Raw genomic sequence first — 23,115 nt, forward strand, 5'->3', positions numbered from 1 at the left:
GTCTGAAGCAAATAAATAATTTCCGACCGTATACACAACCACCAGCCCTCGCCGCAACCTTTGATGCATCCGTAAAGAAGCTCACTGCCGTACTGCCTCGTACGTGAGCAGAGACTGACTAATAGGAAATATGAAAAAATCCGCTCGAGCTCGCCTGAGATCCAACCAATGAGTAGGGATCCGAAGGAAGACCCTGAACCTCCTATCCGATCCCATTCTGCAAATTTTAGTCTCGTCACAAGGACGTGAACAGAGACTGATTAAGAGGAAATTGAAAAAATTTATACCAATGTATGAATCAAATCTCGGAAGAGCTCAAATTATTTTTTGCGCATTTTACCTTAATTTAAGCCTAGAAATTGCAATATGAAGAAGAGAAAATCAAGAAAGAAAATTAGTTATGTGATTTGGTGGCTTAAATCTTCTTCGAAGTCCTTTTTTAAGAAGTTGATCCAGAAACAGAAAACACCGTTGTTCATTCTTTTGAGCCTAAAATGATTAATTCTTATATTACAGAAATTTATCAAATGTTCTTTTCATTGAGTATTGGATCTTTGGTTAAGCTTCCAATGATTGCAATGTTTAAAATACAGCGGCATACGATCGGATTATCAATTCTCTAAGAAATCTTAGTTCTTTTCTTACAATTTTAAAAGTTATCTGGACAACACCAGCATATAATTCTTGTGGGAACCAATTTAAAACTACTGTTTAATGTTATTTGGACCACACCAAGGGACAACTGACAGTTCTTCTAGGACTTCACATCAGAAATTACCGTTAATCCCATTGAAAATTTCATTAACTGGGTTAATTATTGCAAATTTTTTTTGCATTTCTCCCACCTTGTGTTATGAACTTTTGAGCTATGGAGAGTTAAGTTATGGTAGCCTGACAGTAACTGCAGAGTTGATATTAATATCTGAACTACACGCACGAAGTCTTTCTATTTGAGATGGCACTCCTTGATGGTTTTGGAAAATATATAAAATTATAAGAACAACCGATTCACCGGAACAACAACGGCAACTTGTCAAACTTAGGAACGCATAAAATTTCATCTAGTTCCGGTGGCAGTCTTTAACAATTGTAGGTGGTTCTTCTATTTCTTATAAGGTTACTTATGGGTTCTGGTGAAATTAATATCAGTAAGAGTCTTGAAGGACCAATATGATCTAAACAAAGCAACTTTGTACCAAAGACCTATCGCTGTCATTGTTTGGTGACGGACTTAGGTTTAAGGAAAGAGCGATTCCAAAAGCTTCAAGTGATTCTTTCCGTACCGAGGTTTCAGTCTTGAACCAATAGCAAGCAGGTCTTCAATTTCATTTAAGATAACTTTGGGCTTCATGACAATGGGGTAGCAGTATTTATTTCTAGATGAAATTGGAAGCTTTAATGGTTTGGAAGGAACAACATGACATATATTTAAGTGCTCCAATGTGCCTAAGGCTTATCGCCTTTATTGCCAATTGATGGACCTGAGACCCAAGGAAAGATGCGTTAAAAGCGGGAATCGATTGCGTTATTTCTATCAGAATAAGTCTACTTATTTTGCCGGTACTCCGTGAGGAGTTATAGGGGGTTATTTCTGCCAGAATGACTTGTTCAGTTGGACTATTCATTCTGACGGTACTCTTCGAGAAGTTGCTTCATATATTCTTTAACAACGATTCTACCACATCATTTCTTGCAGTGTGTGTCTTTAAAAACCAATACAAGACTATAAATAAATATAAACAAGCGCACAAGTCACGGCTTGTCAAGGAACAGAAAAGAATCTGTGAAAATAAATTTCATCGCAAACAAGACTAAAATTATAAAAATTGCCCTATGCAACAAACTCAAAAAACTGACGTGCCCAGTCAAGTCACCAACCCGAGCATAGCCAAATCGCGCCAACGAGCGTTGATCTGAGCCGTGGAGTGGGCGTGGGGTGGCCACGGCGTTGGCGGGTTGGCAGGACATGCTGTTGCCTGGTCGCGGCAAAAGACGGACAAAGCGCTGGCATTGCGGCCATGGTGCGGTCGGTCGGCCGCATTAATAGCGACTTCACTGGCCTCACGTACACACGCACACACACACACACACACATCCACAGCGACGTATTCCGAAACGGGACAGCAGCAGCAGCAGCGTAGAATGGTGTAGAGGTGACCTAGGCGGCATCAACAGCCGGAGCGTTGGCAACACAAACACAAGGGTGCGTTTTCAAATCACAACGGGACTTTTACATTATATGCTGAGCTCGGCATTGTGCACAATATTTACATATTTATGTGCATACATACATATATACATATGTACGTACACTTAACGGTAGTGCATAAGTGCTATACGGCAGCCACCAACGCAGGCGGATGAGTCGTACGGTATTGGTGCTAATATGGTGGCTGTAGCGAGTCAGTGCGCCCAGCGGCGTCAATGGACCAAAATAATGCGCAACACGACGAGGGTGGGCGGGGTGATTTGAAGTGGTTGGTGTGGTGTGGCATGGCGCTAGTGAAAGCGGTGGCGCGTGTTCGGTGCGCTTGTTTTGTGGGTTGCCGTTTCAAATGCGAATAAGTTTTTAAGTGGTCGCTCGTGCAGTAGCGTCACTGCGTGGAGCGGTGAGGAAGCCGCTGTTGCTGCTGAGGTGTGACTGAGGCGGCGGTGGCTGCTGCCGAGCTGGCCGCTCGTACAATTCCTGCCTGGGACGGTTGATCGGTCTCAAACTGCAGCTCTTTGGTTCATTCGTCAGCCCCGGCTGGCGGCACGATGCGCCGCGTGGTGGTGTGCCGTTGTTTGTTCGTTGGGTTGGTAGTTGTGAGCGCGCGTGGTGGCGTGGGGTGGGTGTGCTCGCGCGCTTTGCTTGCTGCGGTGCGGATTTTTGTGCTGTATTTCAAACTCTTGTTACTAGCTGCCATTATGATTTTTAAAAGCCATTTCAGCGCGCATTTTTTGCTTGCCTCTTGTTTTTATTTTCCCGTTTTTGTCGTTGTTGTTTTTTTTTGTTCGCTTTTTATTTGCATCTCATTGAAAACTGTGAATTTTTATAATAAGCACTTTTTGTGTACTGCTGCCGCTGCCACTGCCGCTGCTGCTGCAGATTATTGTCGATGATTGTGATTGCGTTTTATGTACTTTTCCTAGTTGATTTTTTCCCTCTTCCGCTTCCTCGCGCCGTTCTGCTCTTTTGCCATTTTGAATTGCTTTGTTATAATGGCTGAATTCTGGCCGGCAAATGAATGTAGGCGGAATTTGTTGCTGTAACGAGAAGACCATATTAAAATTAAATGCAAAAAATGTCAATCCAAAATCGCTTTAAGCGTTCAATAGTCTTTTGATTTGTAATTAACCATATAATGTGATATTTTTCATGCTGCAGCTGCTCGTTATTTCAATATTAATAAGAAACAGTAATAATAAATAATATGAAAGTCAAAATACTGCTGTTTATAAAAATATTAATACGTTTGAATTAAAACAATTTTATAATAAATTTACCACGATGTTTATAACACCCAGAAGAACACTTCGCAAACCCTGTATAATTCTATATAATATCGGATACCTATAGAACTATAGGACATAGTTGACATACAAACTGATCGATAAAAGACAAGTTCTGCATTTAAACTTTTATATTTGAGATAATATCTTCATGAAATTTAGCATATGTATACATATTATTGTAGAAGGTAACCCTATAATCTCAACAGATTCATCGGATCGAGTCACTGTAGCATACAGCTGACATTAAGCTAAAAAGCAAAAAAACCCGTTGTTTTTTCTGAATGAAATTGCAGATCTTGAATCTCTTCACGTTGCTCTTCGTACCAAATGCGGCAATTTTGCTTGTTTACATACCTATAGAGCCAGAAATGAGCCTCATCGCTGAACGAAATTTGGCTCGAAAACGTCGGATCATCTTGGAACTTTTCAAGAGCACATACAGTGAAGCGATTACACTGAGAAAGGTTGTTCACCTTGCAAAAGCTGTAGTTTGTACGCTGTCAACGACTTTCAGGACGTAAAATGCGACAAGTCGTTCCGAACAGTTGCGAATGACGCCGAATCGATCCTCCACGGTCTTCGTGTACACTCTGAGCTACGGCTGTATTTACATCACTGCGTGCTGGACATGGTCTATTCGGTCGAATATTATCCAATGGTGTTTCTAATACACTCAGCAGGCCAATTATGTTAACCATAAGTTGAGGGAACCGCATAATAAAGTTGTCGATTTGTAAACGTTGTTCATGCATAAGTCTTTCCATGATGAAATGTCAAACAAATCTGAAGAAAAATAACATGACAGCTTGAACCTACTCATGCATAATATGTTAAAAAAAGGCTATTGAAAAATGGATCTCTACTTGGATCATATACCAGCCATACAAACTGACCGATCCAAATCAAATCCTTATATAGTAAAATTTTTTATTTGACACGATACCTTAAGCTGTACAGGCATCCTTTGCTTCCAATGAACCAGCTCAAAAGATTTAGTTATAACTGCTCAACCCCTTTGCTCCATCTCATAAACATTTGGCGCACTACGGCGTACATTCTGAACTACAGAATGTCATGAAACAGTCATACGATTTTTTTAGTATTTTATTATATTCTAGAATACCTCTAGAATATTGTCCTAAGTTTTCAAGTTGATTCGAGTAATAGTTTCGGCGATACAGCCTTGAGAACTTGTACGGTCGAGGCTAGCTGGGCTAAGTACGCCGCCTTTAAACGCGTTTTTCTCGAAATTGTGTTTTTAAAGTCGGTGGACACGATTTCTCGAAAAGTTATGAACCAATTTAGTTCAAATTGTGCACACATCTTTAAAATAACATTATCTATTTTTTTTAAATTTTTTTATTTCATTACAACTTTTTATTTTTAACCAATAAATGGCGAAAATTTTACCAAAAAATAAGACTTTTTGTTCAAAGTCTCAGAAAAAATGAAAATTTCAATATTTTTTTCTTTCCTTCGTTCAAAAACGAGAATTATATATGGGGTATTCCATACCAAATCGCACAACAGTCAGAAAACGTTCATGAATTGCAAAAGTAAATATACTACAACGCGTTTTATTGCAGTTCACGTATCGACCGTTTCATTCAAGTCCATCAAACATCGTAACTGTTGATTGAAAAGTCGTGCTGTGACATCGTGACGATCGCTTGTTGATTGACCGCGATCCATAATACCGCACGTATGTATGTCATCGCATCCTGGGAGTACTCGGTCATGTACCTTGGGCTGCTGATGTACAAGTATGTTGATGCCAAAAAGAACGGCGACCGATATTCGCGCGACCTCTTCGAGGCATCGTAACAAATTTCTATCTGTAATTGATCACTTTGTGTGCAGCACACATAACGTTTTCATTGAATAATTTTCAAAAAATTTTGAAGCAAACGACAAATTTGAACAATTCAAATAATTGAAAAACATAACAAAAAATGTAAAAAAAAATTGTATGGAGAAAAGTAACTTTTTGGAATTGTCCAATTTTCTGACTTTTCCTCACGAAAAGCATACAGGTTTTTTCGTTTCTAAACCTTCCCCGATTCACACAGAACAACCTCTGAAAATTTCATCAAGATTGGTTGAGTCGTTCTCTTAGCGTAACTAATAAACCAACATTCATTCGTTTATATGGAAAAAAGGGCTGTTTTTAGGGGGTTTCCAGCAATTATTCGAATTTTTCTTCCCGTAGAAACCATCTTTGAACCAGAACGAACATTTAGAAAAAAGAATTGGCCAAATTGGTCCGGGCGTTGTTGAGTTATGCGTTTGGCAACACATTTTGCGATTCATTTTTATATACATACATATAAAAGATACATACATACATACATATGTATGTATGTAAAAAGTGACTATAACGTTTATTAACAAATGTTGTTTATAATTAAGTTACAATTAATTGAAATTTAATTTATTTTTAATAATTACTGCATTTAAATAATTACGATATCTTTAATCGTAATGGCATTAAGTCAAGCAAAGATAACAGTACTTATTGCAAAAACATACAATTCAGTTCCACTTCCTACTTACGGATACATTTTAAGTGTGTTTTCAATGAAACCATACACCTTGCTTATATCTGTGTAAACGCCCGGATATTCGACACGCCCACAACCCTCACCCCACGAAACAATGCCAGCCTGTTTACCGTTGCATATCATCGGACCGCCAGAATCACCCGTACACGAATCCTTTTTGCCCGGTTCCGAAGCGCACATCATATATTGTGTAATAACGCGGATACCGTAATATTCGCGCTGACAAACTGCCCGACTCACAACAGGTACTTGGATCTCTTGTAATTGTCGTGAGAAGACCGGCGTCTTTTCTTCGGTGTCCCCATGACCAATAACTAGGCACTTCGTACCGGCAGCGACCGCGCTCCTACCCAATGGTATCACCGATGCACTCGGTATGGTAGAAGAGAGTATCAACACCGCTACATCATAATTTAGAGTCTTCGCATCGTATTCTTTTGGAACCTGCGCGTACTTGATCGTTCTCACCACTCCAGTGTCGCCCAAATTTATGGTGTCCGCGTGTACGCTCAGTGCCTCCACACTGAGGTCCTTCCCACTGGGGTCCTTCACACAGTGTGCTGCCGTGAGTACAGCATTATTCCGCACCAACGAACCGCCGCAATTGAACTCTCCCCGATAGTGCAGACGCACATAATATGGATATTTCTTTTGTGTCACCGCTATCCCGCCAACAATACGCTCGAACATTTGTTGGCCATAAATATGGCCAAATGCCAAACATAATATTAATTGCAAAACTAATTGTCCACTAAATTGACACATAGTAAGTCACTGGCACAACTGAATGCGTTCCCGTGGGCGCGTAGTGCTTTTATACACCTGTGGAGTTTATCGAAATCGGCGTTTCGCATTTGTGAGTTTATCGCTGTGTTTTAGCTCAGATTTTTAGTATTCGTGCGAAATTTACAAAGACTTATATAGACTAATTTTCCGATACTCATATCAAATTCTTAGTAGTGCTAAGCAATATTTTAATATATGATATAATATTATTTATCCATATGCATGGAAAGATTGTTTATACTCATTTTAATTGGAATTGGATACTCATTTTATTAAAAGTAAGATTGCTTAACAAAGAAAGAGGAATTTTAGCAAAACAGATGAAATGCTCTTATTTGCTTTTAATCAATAACTGCACGCCATTTCCTCATAATTGTTGGCATATAAATAATGTCAGCAACGAGAGTAAAAAGTACATTAGGGTGACCTTTTTTATAGCAAAAATTTCCTACAAATTTGTCATATAAATTTTTTCCATAGCTCTTGTCATTTACGAGATATATACAAAAAAATGCGAAATTCCTGGAAAAATCGGGTTTAGAGCTCCATATTACCTCGCCAGTGTGAGTTACGATTGTAGTGTATTTTCTATGGAAAATTTTAACTTGCCTTGGTCCAGTTCTTAATGTTAATATTAAGGGTTAAAATTTTCAGGGAATTTTTTTTTGGGTATTTCCAAGAAAATTTCGTGAAGGGACTGAGAAAAATAATAGTTCAAACAAAAAACACCTAATATACATATATAATATACATATATGACTGCCGAAATATGTAATTTCACCAAAAAGTCGACGGAGCCATGCAGATCGTCCAATTTTCACACTGGCTCCCATAAAACCTTCTTAGACTATCTTGGAAGTAACTTTTAACATCTCTGGCGTATTTAATTATTGATTTATCCAGCTTTTAGTTGTTTTTAACCGGCGGGGTCATCATCCGATTTCATCCATTTTCACATTGTCACTAGGAGTTCTTATAATATATGCGCTCAGATAATTTTGTTGTTGTAGCTTTAGTAGTTTAGAAAATTATGCCAAATAACGTTTTTATATCTTAATTTAGTCTTTAGTTATGACACTTTATTATACTTATTCCTGACTATTGCGTCTGCGTCGTCAAGGCCGAGGTTGCAGCCATATTTACTTATTGAAAGAGGGTTGAAAATGCGTTGACGACGAACCACGTCCAGGTCGGAAATCAACATCAACTGAAGATCAATATGTCAATAAAATAAAGGAATTGGAGTTTGAGAATCGACAACTTAAAGTCAGAGATCTTACTGGCATCGTTGGAATAATGAATGATGATAAGAAAATTAAAAGAAGGTTGGTTCCAAAATCACTAAGTTTTTTTTCGAAAAACCGCATCGCGTTAACGTCTGGGAAACAACGCTTTCCGACTACCAGGATTTCAGAACACTTCATTGTTGGCGATGAGTCTCGGATTCATGCTTACGGCCCAGAAACAGATGATCAGTCGGTCAAATATCGTGGCAAACCCGAAACCTAAAACACCACGCCAAAGCAGTTCAAAAATCAAGGTTATGTTGACAGTTTTCTTCTATTGTCCAGTGAGGTGCACTCCGAATTCCTTCCGACCGGCCAAACTGTCAACAAGGACTACTATTTGATTGTTATGAGTCATTTGTGTAAACCTATCCGTAAAAAGGGTCCGGAAGCGAAGCCAAGTGCTTCTCCACCTGGTCCTTTCAACGGAATGGAGGTCTTCCTCTTCCTCTGCTTTCCCCGGTGGGTACTGCGTCGAATACTTTCATGCTGGAGTGTTTTCGCCCATTCGGACGTACAGCGCAGCCGGTATCTTTTAATTCGCTGAACTATGTCAATGCCGTTGTGTATCTCATACAGCTCATCGTTCCATCGAATGTGATATTCACTGGCCAACGCGCAAGGACCATAAATCTTTCGCAGAACTTTTCTCTCGAAAACTAGCAACGTCAACTCATCCGTTGTTGTCACCGTCCAAGCCTCTTCACCATATAACAAGACGGGAACTATGATGACGAGAGAGGACTTTACTTCTAAATTGCCTATGCAGTCCGAAGTAGCACCTGTTGGCAAGAGTTATCCTGTGTTGGATTTCCAGGCTAACATTGTTGGTAGTATTTACAGACAGATAGACGAAATTATCTACGACTTCAAAGTTATGACTGTCAACAGTGACGTGAGAGCCAAGTCGCGAGTGCGATGACTGTTTGTACGCTCGATAAAACCTTATACGCGATGGTGAGGAGGCTTATCTCACGGTAGTTGGCGCAGATTGTGGGGTCTCCCTTTTTATGGATTGGGCATAGCACATTTAAATTCTAATCGTTGGGCATGCTTTCGTTGGGCATGCTTGCACCGGTTAGGTAATGTCAAGACCTTTCCGGTATTGTATCATTCGACCCCCCGGCCCCATACCCCCCAAACTGAAAAAACATCAAGATAAGGAAAAAATTTAAAAGGTCATAAAAAAAACTGACACATACGAACGCCAAACCCTTTGGCGCACATATGAACAAAGTCCGATCACTGTAAAAATTTTCATAAAGCGTTGAATAAAGAGCAAAAAAGCGGAAGGGAATATTTGACAACCTTATATATAAGTCAGTGCAGCTGCTCATTTGTCGGATATCGGATACCTATTCGCCGGATCGAGCCACCGCAGCATACAGCTTACATTCAAAGTGCTTAAAGTCAAGCTTAAGATCTTCACGGACTTTTCTGCTTATTAAGTAATCCTAAGCTATTCAGTCTTACTGCTTCAATTCCAATCGGAATCATCAATCGACTTCTTTGAAGCCATGACTTGAAAGTAACATAGATACATATTTACGAAATACATGTACATATATACTCAGCCTTAAAGATAATTTAGAAAAAGTAAAGCATCTTAGTAGCATTGATATTTTTTTTAGATACTTTTAGGGCTATAGCTTCAAAATTTTTTCTATCGTGGGAAAAGATTCACATTATTTATAAATATTGTATAGATTTACTACTGTGCGCAAAAACTTGCAAGATTTTTTGGTTTAAATTACGCACGAAAACCCATTCGTCAAAATTTTTTTTTCTAGGTTGGTATGACTGTCAGTGACATCTTTGTCAAATGCCTCATCAAAATTATCACTAGTAATTTTACACTTGTCTTTCTGAAGTATTATTATTAAATTACCCGTCTGAAGAACAACAAAACGGTGGGGGCCGATGGATTGCTGGCCGAGCTATACAAACACGGCGGCGAGGAAATGATAAGGAGCATACATCAGCTTCTTTGCAGAAAATGGTCGGACGAAAGCATGCCCGTCGATTGGAATTTAAATCTGTTCTGCCCAATCCACAAAAAGGAGATCCCACAATCTGCGCCAACTACCGTGGGATAAGTCTCCTAAACATCGGGTATATGGTTCTCTCGAGCATATTGTGTGAAAGATTAAAGCCCACTTTCAACAAACTGATTGGACCTTATCAGTTTTGCTTCAGGCCTGGAGAATTAGCAACTGACCAAATATTCGCCTCGCGCCAAATCTTGGAAAAGAAACGTGAAAAGAAAATCGGCACACACCACTTCTTAATCGATTTCAATGCTGCTTTCGGCAGCACGAAAAGGAGCTACCTTTATGCCGCAATGTTTGAATTTGGTATCCCCGTAAAACTAATACGGCTGTGTAAACTGACGTTGAACAACACCAAAAGCTCCGTGAGGATCACGAAGGACCTCTCCGAGCCGTTCGATACCAAACGAGATTTCAGACAAGACTATCGTCCGAAGTTTCCTTAAATTATGTTAAATGCGGAAGTAATCACCTACTGGATCAAATAATCTATACTAAAACTAATATTAAATTAGGTAAATTAGCAGAGAGAATGATTTAAGCTAAAAACCAAAACAACCCGTTGTTTCTGCTTTCTCCAGACTGGACAAGGAAGCAAAACAAATAGGTCTAGGAGTGAACGAGGGCAAGACGAAATATCTCCTGTCATCAAACAAACAGTCATCGCACTCGCGACTTGGCTATCACGTCATTGTTGACAGTCATAACTTTGAAGTTGTAAAATGCGACAATACGAATAGTTGCGAACGACGCCGAATCGATCCTCCATGTTCTTCGTGTACACTCTCAGCAGTGTATTATCGAATAATGAATGCTGGGTCTCAACATATATAAGTGATGGTGTTTCGAATTTCAGTAGGCTGATTGTAATGACCATAATTTGAGCGAAGCGCTAAAAATACATTCTTTACAGAACGTGAATTTTTGTAATAAAGTTGTCGATTTGTAAACGTTGTGCATGCGTAAGTCTGTCCATGATGAAATGCAAAATAATACTAAAGAAAAATAACATGACAGCTTGCCACTACTCACGCGTAATCTGTTATTGATAAAAATGGCTCTACTTGGATCACCCGTTGTAACATATAGCATTCATGCAAACTGACCGATCCAAATCAAATCCTTATATAGTAAAATTTTTTATTTGTCACGATACCTTAAGCTGTACAGGCATCCTTTGCTTCCAATGAACCAGCTCAAAAGATTTAGTGACAACTGCTCAACCCCTTTGCTCCATCTCATAAACATTTGGCGTCATGAAACAGTCATACTGCTGTGATATCGTAATTTAAAACTCACTGGATAAGAATACTCGATCCACCAGTATCATGTCGTTTCCGAATCTTTGTATTGCCTCATTAAATAATGGCCACATATTGACTATGAAAATGCAAATTAACAATGGCTCCAAAAAGCCGACAGTTTCGAAAATCCCATTTCCTTTGTTAGAAGTCAAGGCTTACGTGATAAGTGCTTTATTATTTATTTTGGCATACTAAACGATTTATAATGCATATATATGTATAATATATAGATTATTGTATCGTATTAATGATTACTACATTTAAATAAATACAATATTTTCAATCATAAGAGCATATTCAATGAAACCATACACCTTGCTTATGTCTGTGTAAACGCCCGGATATTCGACACGCCCACAACCCTCACCCCACGAAACAATGCCAGCCTGTTTACCATTGCATATCATCGGACCGCCAGAATCACCCGGACACGAATCCTTTTTGCCCGGTTCCGAAGCGCACATCATATATTGTGTAATAATGCCGTTATCGCCATATTCGCGCTGACACTCTTCCCGACTCACGACAGGTACATATGTCTTTTGCAATTGGTTTGAGACGACGCCGCCTTCTTCGGTGTGCCCATGACCAATAACCAGGCAACTCGTACCATCAGCGACCGCGCTCCTATCCAATGGTATCACCGATGCACTCGGTATGGTAGAGGAGAGTATCAACACCGCTACATCATAATTTGCTGTCTCCGCATCGTATTCTTTTGAAACCATCGCGTACTTGATTTCTCTCTCCACTCCAGTGTCGCCCAAATTTATGGTGCCCGCGTGTACGCTCAGTGCCTTCACGCTGAAGTCCTCCCCACTGGAGTCCTCCACACAGTGTGCTGCCGTGAGTACAGCATTGTTCCGCACCAACGAGCCGCCGCAAATGAATTTGTTTTCATAGTACAGACGCACAAAATAAGGATATTTCTTTTCTGTCACCGCACTCCCGCCGACAATGGGCATTTGATGTCCATAAATATGGCCAAATGCCAAACATAATACTAATTGCAAAACTAAAAGTCGACTGAATTGACACATAGTAAGTCCCTGGTACAACTGAATGCTTTCCCGTGTGCGTTTAGGGTTTTTATAAATATACACATCTATATACACCTGTGGAGTTTATCGAAATCGGCGTTTCGCATTCGTGTGTGTGTCGCTTTGTTCTAGCTCAGATTTTCAGTTGATGACTCTATATTTCGTGCGAAATTTACAAAGACTTATATAGACTAATTTCTCCATACTCATACCAAATTCTTAGTAGTGCTAAGTAATATTTTAATATGTTATTTATCCATATGCATGGAAAGGTTGTTTATACTCATTTCAATTGGAAATATAATTTATAGTCACTTGTTTTTGTTAGAAGTAAGTTTGCTAAACAAAGAAAGAGGAATTTCAGCGAGTTGTTCTTATTTACTTATAATCAATGACTGCACCCCATTTCCTCTTAATTGTTTGCATATAGATAATGTCAGCAACGTGATTAAAACGTAACTAAAACAAGTGAGGAAGGGCTAAGTTCGGGTGCAACTGAACGTATTATAGGCATGCAAATTACAAGAATCAAAGTCAAGGACACACTTTATGGTGTAAAACGTCAACCTGGAGATCGAAATCCAAGCAATTTTATATATATACATTAGGATGTTTTTGCTTTTTGAAGTATCAATTTTTTCAGCCCCGTCATGAAATTTCCTTGGAAATACCCTACAAAAATTTTAGCTCTTAATATTAACATTAAGAACTGGACGAGGGCAAGTAAAAATTTTCCATAGAAAATACACTACAGTCGTGATTTTTTATCTTTAAATTCCTACAGATCAGAGGTATTTTATGGCATCACTTTGACTTTAGACGCATATTTCTCAGAATTGTTCACTCTACAAAAGTGCCTAGTGCAACAAAGTCGTAACTCACACCAGTGAGGTAGGACGGGGCTCTAAACCCGATTTTTCCAAGAATTTCGCATTTTTTGTATATATCTCGTAAATGACAAGAGCTATAGAAAAAAGTTAAATGACAAATTTGTAGGAAATTTTATTTGCTACCATTAATACTTCTCGAGATATTCAGTTTTTTAAGTAAGGCTGTATGTAATTTTCATAGATTTTTAAAAATAGATTCATAAAAATTCTATAAAATTTTTACATGCCCTGTTCCAGTTCCTAATGTTAATATTAAGGGCTAAAATCTTCATGGAATTGTTTTTAGGGTATTTCCAAGGAAATTTCGGGACTGAAAAAAATTAATAGTTCCAAAAAACCAACACCCTAATATACATATATAATATATATGACTGCCGAAATATGTAATTTCACCAAAAAGTCGACGGAGCCATGCAGATCGTCCAATGTTCACACTGGCTCCCATAAAACCTTCTTTGACTATCTTGGAAGTAACTTTTAACATCTCTGACGTATTTAATTATTGATTTATCCCGCTTTTAGTAGTTTTTAACCGTACCGTTATATTGGGAGTGAGCGGGGTTATCTTCCGATTTCATCCATTTTCAAATTGTCGGTGGGAGTTCTTATAATATATGACCTCAGATAATTTTGTTGTTGTAGCTTTAGTAGTTTAGAAGATTAAGGGAAACTGGGGTACCTTTGACTTTGGGGCACATTTGACTATGGCCTTTTCGACGTCAAGCCAGTAAAATCAATCGCATTTATAAATTAGGAATGGTGAAGTAATTGATTTTATTCAATATGTTGAAGTTTACCAGTTAGTGTTTATACATTTTGGTGAAGCAACACGTGTTTTTCTGTTTTCTCTGCGTTCTGTGTTATTTTGTGGCAGTGATATGCAAGACATTTGTGAAGTCAATTGAACACCATTTTAAAGTGTTAAGTGAACTTAGCTAGTATTATTCTGAATAACTTTGAAAAGATTTGGAAATTTAAGAATAAAAGAATTGAAAAGGTAAGAAAATTGAAATTTCTAAAGTAAACTCAGTTGGGATGCATTTGAGATTTTTGAATGGGGCACATTTGACAAAAGTCAAATCGGTGTGCCATAAATGAAGATAATATTAGAAAGGCAACAGCGGATATTAGAAATGAGACTGAAACGCAAACTACAGCTGCCATCAAATACGGAATAAATAGAACAACTCTAATCATGCGTTTAAAACATAAGGCACCATCTGGCAATCTTTTAGATTCTAGCAATGATAGCAGCTCTGATGATTACTTTAAATTTCAATCGGAATTCACATCTCGCCAGACATTTAATAAGCAACAAGAAACCGATATTTGTGATTACGTCAAGAAATGTGCTTTTTATTCTTACGGCTTAACTTATCAAACTTTAAAAAAGTTTGCATATGATTACACTAAAGCAAAAATTTGGTTACTCCAACTGCCTGGGAAAAATCCAAAGAAGCTGGAGACGATGGGGTTACGGATTTCTTAAAAGAAATGATTCTATATCTCTTCGTAAACCTGAAAAGATCAGTTTGGCAGGATTACGCAGTTTTACTAAATCAGCAGTGGAAAGTTTTTTCAAAAACATTACTACGTTGTTTGAAAAGTCCACATTTCAGCCAAAAGATATCTATAATTTGGACGAAACTGGTTTAACTACCGTGATGGAGCCTATTAAGGTAAGATAGGCTTATACATTTAGTCGTATTTTTAGCCTGGTTGGAAAGACACGTTAATGACTTTAAATAACATATTTCTTCTCTAGATTTGTGCTGCAAAAGGACAACGTTCTGTTTCTCAAGCATCTTCCGCTGAGCCCGGCAGCTTGGTTACAATCGTTGGCATAGTTAACGCTTGCGGAAATCGTTTGCCTCCGGCTTATATATTTCCTCGTGTACGTTTCAGTGAAAGATTCGGAAATGGATGCATGCCCGGTTCGTTGATATTGAATACAAAATCCGGATGGATGATTTCCGAACTCTTTGCAAATGTGCTGAAACACATTAAAAACTTTACGAACTGTTCAGTTGAAAACCCAATTCTAATTCTGCTTGATAATCATGCGTCACATTGCAGTTTGGAAAGCATTAACTATTGCGCCGAGGCTGGAATTGTATTACTTTCTTTTCCTCCACATACATCCCATCGTCTACAACCCTTGGATGTATCAGTTTTCGGACCCTTTAAGCAATTTTGTCGCAAAGCCTTTAACCATTTTTTAACCACAAATCCTGGAAAACAAATCAGTATATATGATATCGGCACCTTAACTCAATAACCATTTCAAAGAGCATTTTCCCCAGAAAACATAATGAACGGATTCAAAGCAACAGGAATTTGTCCTCTCAATACCCAGGTTTTTCAAGATGAAACATTTACGCTGGAGTCTGTAACAGATGAGGAAGTTGACCGCGTTCATCCTGATAGATCAGATGATATGAATTCATCACAAAATGCTACAAAAAATCCACAAAGCAACCTAAATCATAACTCACCATGTACTACGCCAGAATCAGTTAGGCCTATATCGCAACTGCATGCATCCACGAAATCTTCGAGAAGTGGAACTTCCCGAATCCTTACTTCTTCAACTGAAAAAAGAAGGATTGAGCAGCTTACTACTATAAAGAAAAATTTTAAAACCGCCAAGCGCACTCTCAAGTGTTCACAGAAGAGAACACAGCAGGCTAAAAAGAAGAAACCAAAAAGAAAACCTCAACTGAAAATCGAATCTTCAGATGAAAGTACGAGTAACATTAGCTACGCTGACACAATTGACTCTAATGGATTCTCTCCTGATGATGAAGGTTACCTTGAATACCGGGCAGATGATTTAGAGGCACACAAAATAACTGATGATGATAATTTGACTGTGGGAGACTACGTTCTGGTAAAATTCCAAGAAAACATCAAAAACACCGTTTTCTATGTAGGTCAAATAATAGAAACGTTTGGCAACTGCACTTATAACATCAAATTTTTCCGAAAGACATCTCCTTCAAGTTTGGCTTTTGTTAATCCAGAAATTGAAGATTTGGCTATAATTATACGCAGTGAAATAGAGCTGAAGTTGCCAGTTCCTGAAAATCCTTCTTCAACTTCACGGTGTCGTACAAAATACATTTTTAAACTGGACTTAAAGTATTTTATAAAATAATTTTTTATCAAAACTTATAATTCATTTCCTTTAAATTTTTCTTTTCTTTTGATTCAAAACTTGTAACTGATATATTTTTTGCTTTCCAAAATTAGAATAAAATGAGTTTATATACAAAATGCTGGTTTATTTTAATTTAATGTAGGTGTCAAATGCTCCCCTCCTAAAGTCAAATGTGCCCCGGTCACGAAACGAAAAAATGTTTTTTTTTTTTAACTGTAAATTAAAGTGTAAAAGGGAGTCGCTGAAAAAAAACTCCGGCAATATTATAAAGATGAATAATTGCTCTAAAGCAGGTAACAACTTATTTTATGATAATTCAAACACATTTCGAGAAATTTTTTTTCAAAAAAAAGGTGTCAAAGGTACCCCAGTTTCCCTTATGCCAAATATAGCCCAACTGATCAAATGATCATAGAGCAGGTAATTGAAAAAGATCGGAAAGAATTCGATCTACAATTGCAGAGGCAAAAATAAATATAAATACTAGAGACGAAACCGAAATCGAATTTTACGAAGACCGTCTCAAGAATTTATGGAGCAATATGGAAAGAAATATCCACGAATTGACACTCTATTACAACAATTCGTACTTGAATGTTGAGATAGAAGATCTATCTTCGGATGTCACTCACATTGTGAAAAGATTAAAGAAACAAAAAAGCAATTTAAAAAATAGAAAAGATGAGCTGCGCGTAGAAGATATTACATTTGAGAAGCTACGTGTAAAGATATACGCTTCGAAAAGTGTTGCGTTGATGACATATCGAAAGAAGGTAAGCTACGCGTAGAAGACATTACCTTTAGCAAGCTGCGAGTGGAAGATATAACCTTCGAGAAACGTAGCGTAGATGACATATCGAAGGAAGGTAAGCTGTGCATAAAGGAATTTACTTTTGAAGAGCAATGAACATTTAATGATGTGAACAATAAAATATATCCTTTGGAAATTGAGGAGAATGCAAAAGATGGGATAAAAGAACTTGCAGAAAGAGATGTTGAAGTTGATGGCACAACGGAAGAGCACGATTTAATGGTAGCTGACAACAAGTCGACAACTAAATGCGATCAAAAACCATGCATTCTGGCAGAAACCAAGAAAGTAGAATAACAAAAGGAATCTTGTAGAGCTAAAATTTTGGATAATGACTTTAAACAAGCGATTAGAACAACCACGGGAAGAGAAGATTTTAAGAGGCATTTTATTCCCCGGGAGAGTCAACACTTCGGAGGAAGTAGGAAGGCTGGTTATCTTGTTACAGATGGAACAATGGATTTTGACCTGTCTGATGAAGAGCCATATGAAGTCATGACAATTACAGTCGCTAACGATGGAGATATGACAGCGGAAGATGCGGTACTGAATCTAAAAGCCAAGAAGAAGAAATGGATGGGATGTCTAGCAACCAATCACATACAACAATTTCCGAAAGACGAAAGCAATGAAGAGGAGAAGACTAAAGTACAAAAAAAGAAGCGTCACATCAAAGGTACAACGTCGTCCGATGTGAAAGAAGAAAAGTCGGCAGGATACCTTTATAGCGAATTTGAAGAAATAGTTATGAGCAAACTATCGTTAATTCAACATAGAAATGCGCATAGTCATCGTGAACGTCACTTAGTTGACGAACATGACACGATCACAAACTGTAGTTAGTTTTGTCGCCCGGGAGAATGTTCAAAATTGAACATGTTTGTTGCTACCAAAGGACGGACAACAACATTATATTTAAACCTTTTGTATATTTCACAAATGTTAAATAAGATAAGAAAAATCTTACTATTGTAATAATAATAATACGGTCGACATATATTAGATAAGGCAGAGGCAGTACAAAACGTACATAAATAACCACATAAATATACATGCACATATATGCAACATACGTAAATAAAGAGTTGTACACTCACAATGTAATAATCTGAATAACAATGAAAAATATTAATTTTTACTCGAATACTCTTCAGTCTTTGAATTTGTCTTTTATCTTTCTTAAAAATAGTAATAGAACTTAAAGATGGACTTTTCTAGCTTTGATCGTACATATCATACGAGTATCATTGTAATTTAAAGTTGAAGCTGTCTCATATTCTATTGAGAGAATCGCAAGATTGAACAGTCTCCTCTGACTCATGGTCGATCTCAAGTAAGATTTGATCAATTTAAGTTTGCTAAAAGATCTTTCACAAGATGCAGCTGATACAGGTATAGCGAGTAGTATTCTTATTTTTACTCTGCCGTCGCGACGTGTCACTCTCACAGTTACTCTATGCTTTGAATGTAAGAAATGCTTCTAGTTCTCCAAATTTTCAAAAATGGTATTTACTCCAATTCGGGCAAAAATTCCTGCAAATTGTGTCAAAAGTGTACAAGATATAGGGCGAAAATGGGTTTTCTTCCATGGCTTTTAATAAGATGTCTTGTAAATTTACCTCGAAAACCGTATTGTGAGAATTTTGGAACTTCAGAATTTACGTGGCTTCTAGTTCCCAAATTCTATATACTTAATATCGAAGATATTTTTTCGAACCACCTCATGAAACTTGTCGGTAGGTAGATAAAGGGGGCGGCAGAACATTCTTGACCCCGGGCGCCCGAAGTTGTAGCTACGCCACTGATATAAACATATTTATTACGTTTGAGCAATTGATTACAAATGCACATGTGCACTTGAAAACCCGAACCATGCCCCATAAATTATATGATAACACACACGCACCTGTATAGCATTGTATAGACAAAAAGAACCCCATGTGGTGTTCAGTCCACACACAAATATTAAATTAGATAACTAAGAACTAAAAAATAGTATATAAGGTTTACAAATTTAAAAATAAAATTAGAATGAAATATTTCTCAGCTTGAATAAGGTCTTTATTTTCTCCCCACCAGTGGTAAGGATCTAAAGAATCTTATTTAAGTTTTAACGTTTGATCATACAAATTACACACTTTGATTTTACAAGTCAAACAGCCGAGGTTGCAGCGAGATTTACTTATTGAAATAGGGGTGAGAATGCGTTGACGACGAACCACGTCCAGGTCGGCCATCAACATCAACTGAAGACGAATACCTCAATAAAATAAAGGAATTAGAGTTTGAGAATCGACAACTTAAAGTCAGAGATCTTACCGGCATGATGATGAGTGATGATAAGAAAATTATAAGCATGATGGGTTCCAAAATCACTAAGTTTTTTTCGAAAAACCGCATCGCGTTAACGTCTGGGAAACAACGCTTTCCGACTACCAGGTTTTCAGAACATTTCATTGTTGGCGATGAGTCTCGGATCTAAACAGATGATCAGTCGGTCAAATATCGTGGCAAAAGTGACCCGAAACCTAAAACACCACGCCAAAGCAGTTCAAAAATCAAGGTTATGTTGACAGTTTTCTTCTATTGTCCAGTGAGGTGCACTCCGAACTCCTTCCGACCGGCCAAACTGTCAACAAGGACTACTATTTGAGTGTTATGAGTCATTTGTGCAAAGCTATTCGTAAAAAGGGTCCGGAAGCGAAGCCAAGTGCTTCTCCACCTGGTCCTTTCAACGGAGTGGAGGTCTTCCTCTTCCTCTGCTTTCCCCGGCGGGTACGTCGAATACTTTCATGCTGGAGTGTTTTCGCCCATTCGGACGTACAGCGTAGCCGGTGTTTTTTAATTCGCTGAACTATGTCAATGCCGTTGTATATCTCATACAGCTTACCGTTCCATCGAATGCGATATTCGCCGTGGCACACGCGTATGGATCATAAATCTTTCGCAGAACTTTTCTCTCGAAAACTAGCAACGTCGACTCATCCGTTGTTGTCATCGTCCAAGCCTCTTCACCATATAGCAGGACGGGAACTATAATGGTGAGAGAGGACTTTACTTCTCAATTGCCTATGCAGTCCGAAGTAGCACCTGTTGGCAAGAGTTATACTTCAAAGTTATGACTGTGAACAGTGACGTGCGAGCCAAGTCGCGAGAGCGATGACTGTTTTTACGCTCGATAAAACCTTATACGCGATGTTGAGGAGGCTTATCCCACGGTAGTTGGCGCAGATTGTGGGGTCTCCCTTTTTATGGATTGGGCATAGCACACTTAAATTCCAATTGTTGGGTATGCTTTCGTCCGACCATATTTTGCAAAGAAGCTGATGCATGCTCCTTATCAGCTCTTCGCCGCCGTTCAATAGCTCGGCCGGCAATCCATCGGCCCCCGCCGCTTTGTTGTTCTTCAGGCGGGTAATTGCTATTCGAACTTCTTCATGGTCGGGTTCACCTTTTCCTGGCGTTGTACGTTCACTGCCATTCAGCAGGCTGGAGAAGTGTTCCCTCCATAATTTAAGTAAGCTCTGGGCATCGGTGACTAGATCACCTTTGGGGGTTCTACAAGTATATGCTTCGGTCTTGCAATCTTCTGTAAGCCGCCGGATTTTTTTCGTAGAATTTTCGAGCATACCCCTGTCGGCCAGCTTATCAAGCACTTCGTACTCACGCATTTCAGCCTTTTTCTTTTTCTGTCTGCAAATGCATCTCGCTTCCCTCTTCAACTCTCGGTATCTATCCCATCCCGCAAGTGTTGTGGTCGATCGTAACGTTGAGTGGTAGGCAGTCTGTTTTCTCTCCGCTGCGACACGGCACTCCTCGTCGTACCAGCTGTTCTTTTGCGTTTTCCGAAAAACAATGGTTTCGGTTGCAGCTGTATGTAAGGAGTTTGAAATCCCGTACCACAGTTCCCTTACACCGAGTTGTTGACGAGTGCTCTCACAGAGCAGGAGTGCAAGCGGAGTAGAAAATCGACGTCGAACCTTCCTTGTGTTTGCGGACCTGCGTGTTTTGCTGCACAGAGGCGGGTGCGAATCTTGGCTTCAACAAGATAGTGGTCCGAGTAGATGTTAGGACCTCGGAGCGTACACACGTCTAGAACACGGAAGACGTGTCTTCCGTCTATCATAATATGATCGATCTGCCTGATGGCTTTTCGATCCGGAAACAGCCAGGTAGCTTGATGTATTTTCTTGTGCTGGAATCTAGTAACCATATTATTTCGGGCCCCAGCGAAGTCGATCAGCCTCAACCAATTTGGGGATGTTTCGTCGTGGAGGCTGAATTTACCGACCGTAGTGCCAAAGATACCTTCTTTGCCCACCTTGTCGTTAAAGTCGCCAAGCACGATTTGGACATCGTGGTGGGGCAGCTCTCATAAGTGCGCTCCAAGCGCTCATAGAGAAGCATCTTTGGTCACATCGTCCTTCTCTTCCATCGGGGCGTGGGCGCAAATCAGCGATATGTTGAAGAACCTCGCTTTGATGCGGATTGTGGCTAGACGTTCATTCACCGGAGTGAATGATAGTACTCGGCGACGGAGTCTCTCTCCCACCACGAATCCAACACCAAACTTGCGCTCCTTTATATGGCCACTGTAGTAAATGAAACAAGGCCCTACTCGTCTCTGTCCTTGTCCCGCTCATCGCATTTCTTGGACGGCGGTGATGCCAGCCTTTATTTTCACAAGGACATCAACCAGCTGGGCACCTTCCCAATCATTTTAGTCATATGTAAAAGAATCGTTTCTGGCCACTCCCAAGTGAATGGCGAACAGAGAACTTTCCTCACTTGGGAGGTTTTATCGCATCCACGATATAGCTCGGACATAGCGCCAAGTGATTACCACCTGTTCCTCTCCATGGCGAACGCCCTTGTTGGTGTAAAGTAGAACTCAAAAGAAGAGGGAGGCTTCTACGAGGAGTTGATTATGAAGTTGCCGCCTAGATGGAAACTATTATCGAACGATCATGAATAAAAAGCAAAAAAGCGGAAGGGAGATATTTGACAACCTTATATATAAATGAAAGAAACTGCTCATTTGTCGGAACTGACAATTTCGGATACCTATTCGTCGGATCGAGCCACCGCAGCATACAGCTTACATTCAAAGTGCTCAAAGTCAAGCTTAAGATCTTCATGGACTTTTCTGTTTATTAAGTAATCGTAAGCTGGAAGCTTATGCAAGTTGTACTTGGTAAAATATTCAATCTTACTGCTTCAATTCCAATCGGAATCATCAATCGACTTTATTAAAGCTATGACTTGAAAGTAACATAGATACATATTTACGAAATACATGTATATACTCAGCCTTAAAGATAATTAAGATAAAGTAAAGCATCTTAGTACCATAGGTATATTTTTTTGATATTTTTAGGGCCATAGCTTCAAAATTTTTTCTATCGTGGGAAAAGTTTCACATTATTTTCTAATTTGTCAAAATATCTTTATAAATATTGTTTAGGTATATTGTGTGGGCAAAAACTCGGAAGATTTTTTGGTTTAAATTACGCACGGAAACCCATTCGTCAAAATATTTTTTTTCTAGGTTGGTATGACTGTCAGTGACATCTTTGTCAAATGCCACATCAAAATTATCACTAGAAATTTTGCACTTGTCTTTCTGAAACATTATTATTCAATTACCCGTCTGAAGAACAACAAAACGGCGGGCGCCGATGGATTGCCGGCCGAGCTACTCAAACACGGCGGCGAAGAAATGATAAGGACCATA

At 38.9% G+C, this 23,115-nt stretch overlaps 2 protein-coding genes across 2 annotated transcripts; both read right to left on the bottom strand.

The window, feature by feature from the left end:
• Nucleotides 1–2,738: 2,738 nt before the first annotated feature.
• LOC120778698 (trypsin alpha-3-like) lies at nucleotides 2,739–6,919 on the bottom strand. Its single transcript, XM_040110652.1, has 2 exons — nucleotides 6,049–6,919; nucleotides 2,739–3,246 (listed from the first exon to the last, which is right to left on the bottom strand). Exons 1-2 carry the CDS (start codon nucleotides 6,819–6,821, stop codon nucleotides 3,129–3,131), a joined length of 891 nt encoding a protein of 296 aa, XP_039966586.1. The 5' UTR covers nucleotides 6,822–6,919; the 3' UTR covers nucleotides 2,739–3,128.
• Nucleotides 6,920–11,740: 4,821 nt separating this feature from the next.
• LOC120777054 (trypsin alpha-3-like) lies at nucleotides 11,741–12,520 on the bottom strand. Its single transcript, XM_040108166.1, has one exon. The coding sequence runs from the start codon at nucleotides 12,518–12,520 to the stop codon at nucleotides 11,741–11,743; it is 780 nt and encodes a 259-aa protein (XP_039964100.1).
• Between the last annotated feature and the right edge of the window lie 10,595 nt (nucleotides 12,521–23,115).

The sequence above is a fragment of the Bactrocera tryoni genome, chromosome 5, assembly GCF_016617805.1.
Source record: "Bactrocera tryoni isolate S06 chromosome 5, CSIRO_BtryS06_freeze2, whole genome shotgun sequence".
NCBI classification, from domain to species: domain Eukaryota; kingdom Metazoa; phylum Arthropoda; class Insecta; order Diptera; family Tephritidae; genus Bactrocera; species Bactrocera tryoni.

What these genes read in the sequence shown, in the direction of transcription:
- LOC120778698 (XM_040110652.1), bottom strand. Translation starts at nt 6,821, where the DNA reads ATGTGTCAATTTAGTGGACAATTAGTTTTGCAATTAATATTATGTTTG. An exon ending in AACACACTTAAAATGTATCC is followed by an intron (nt 3,247 to 6,048) that starts GTAAGTAGGAAG and finishes TTCTCGTTACAG; the next exon opens with CAACAAATTCCGCCTACATT.
- LOC120777054 (XM_040108166.1), bottom strand. Translation starts at nt 12,520, where the DNA reads ATGTGTCAATTCAGTCGACTTTTAGTTTTGCAATTAGTATTATGTTTG.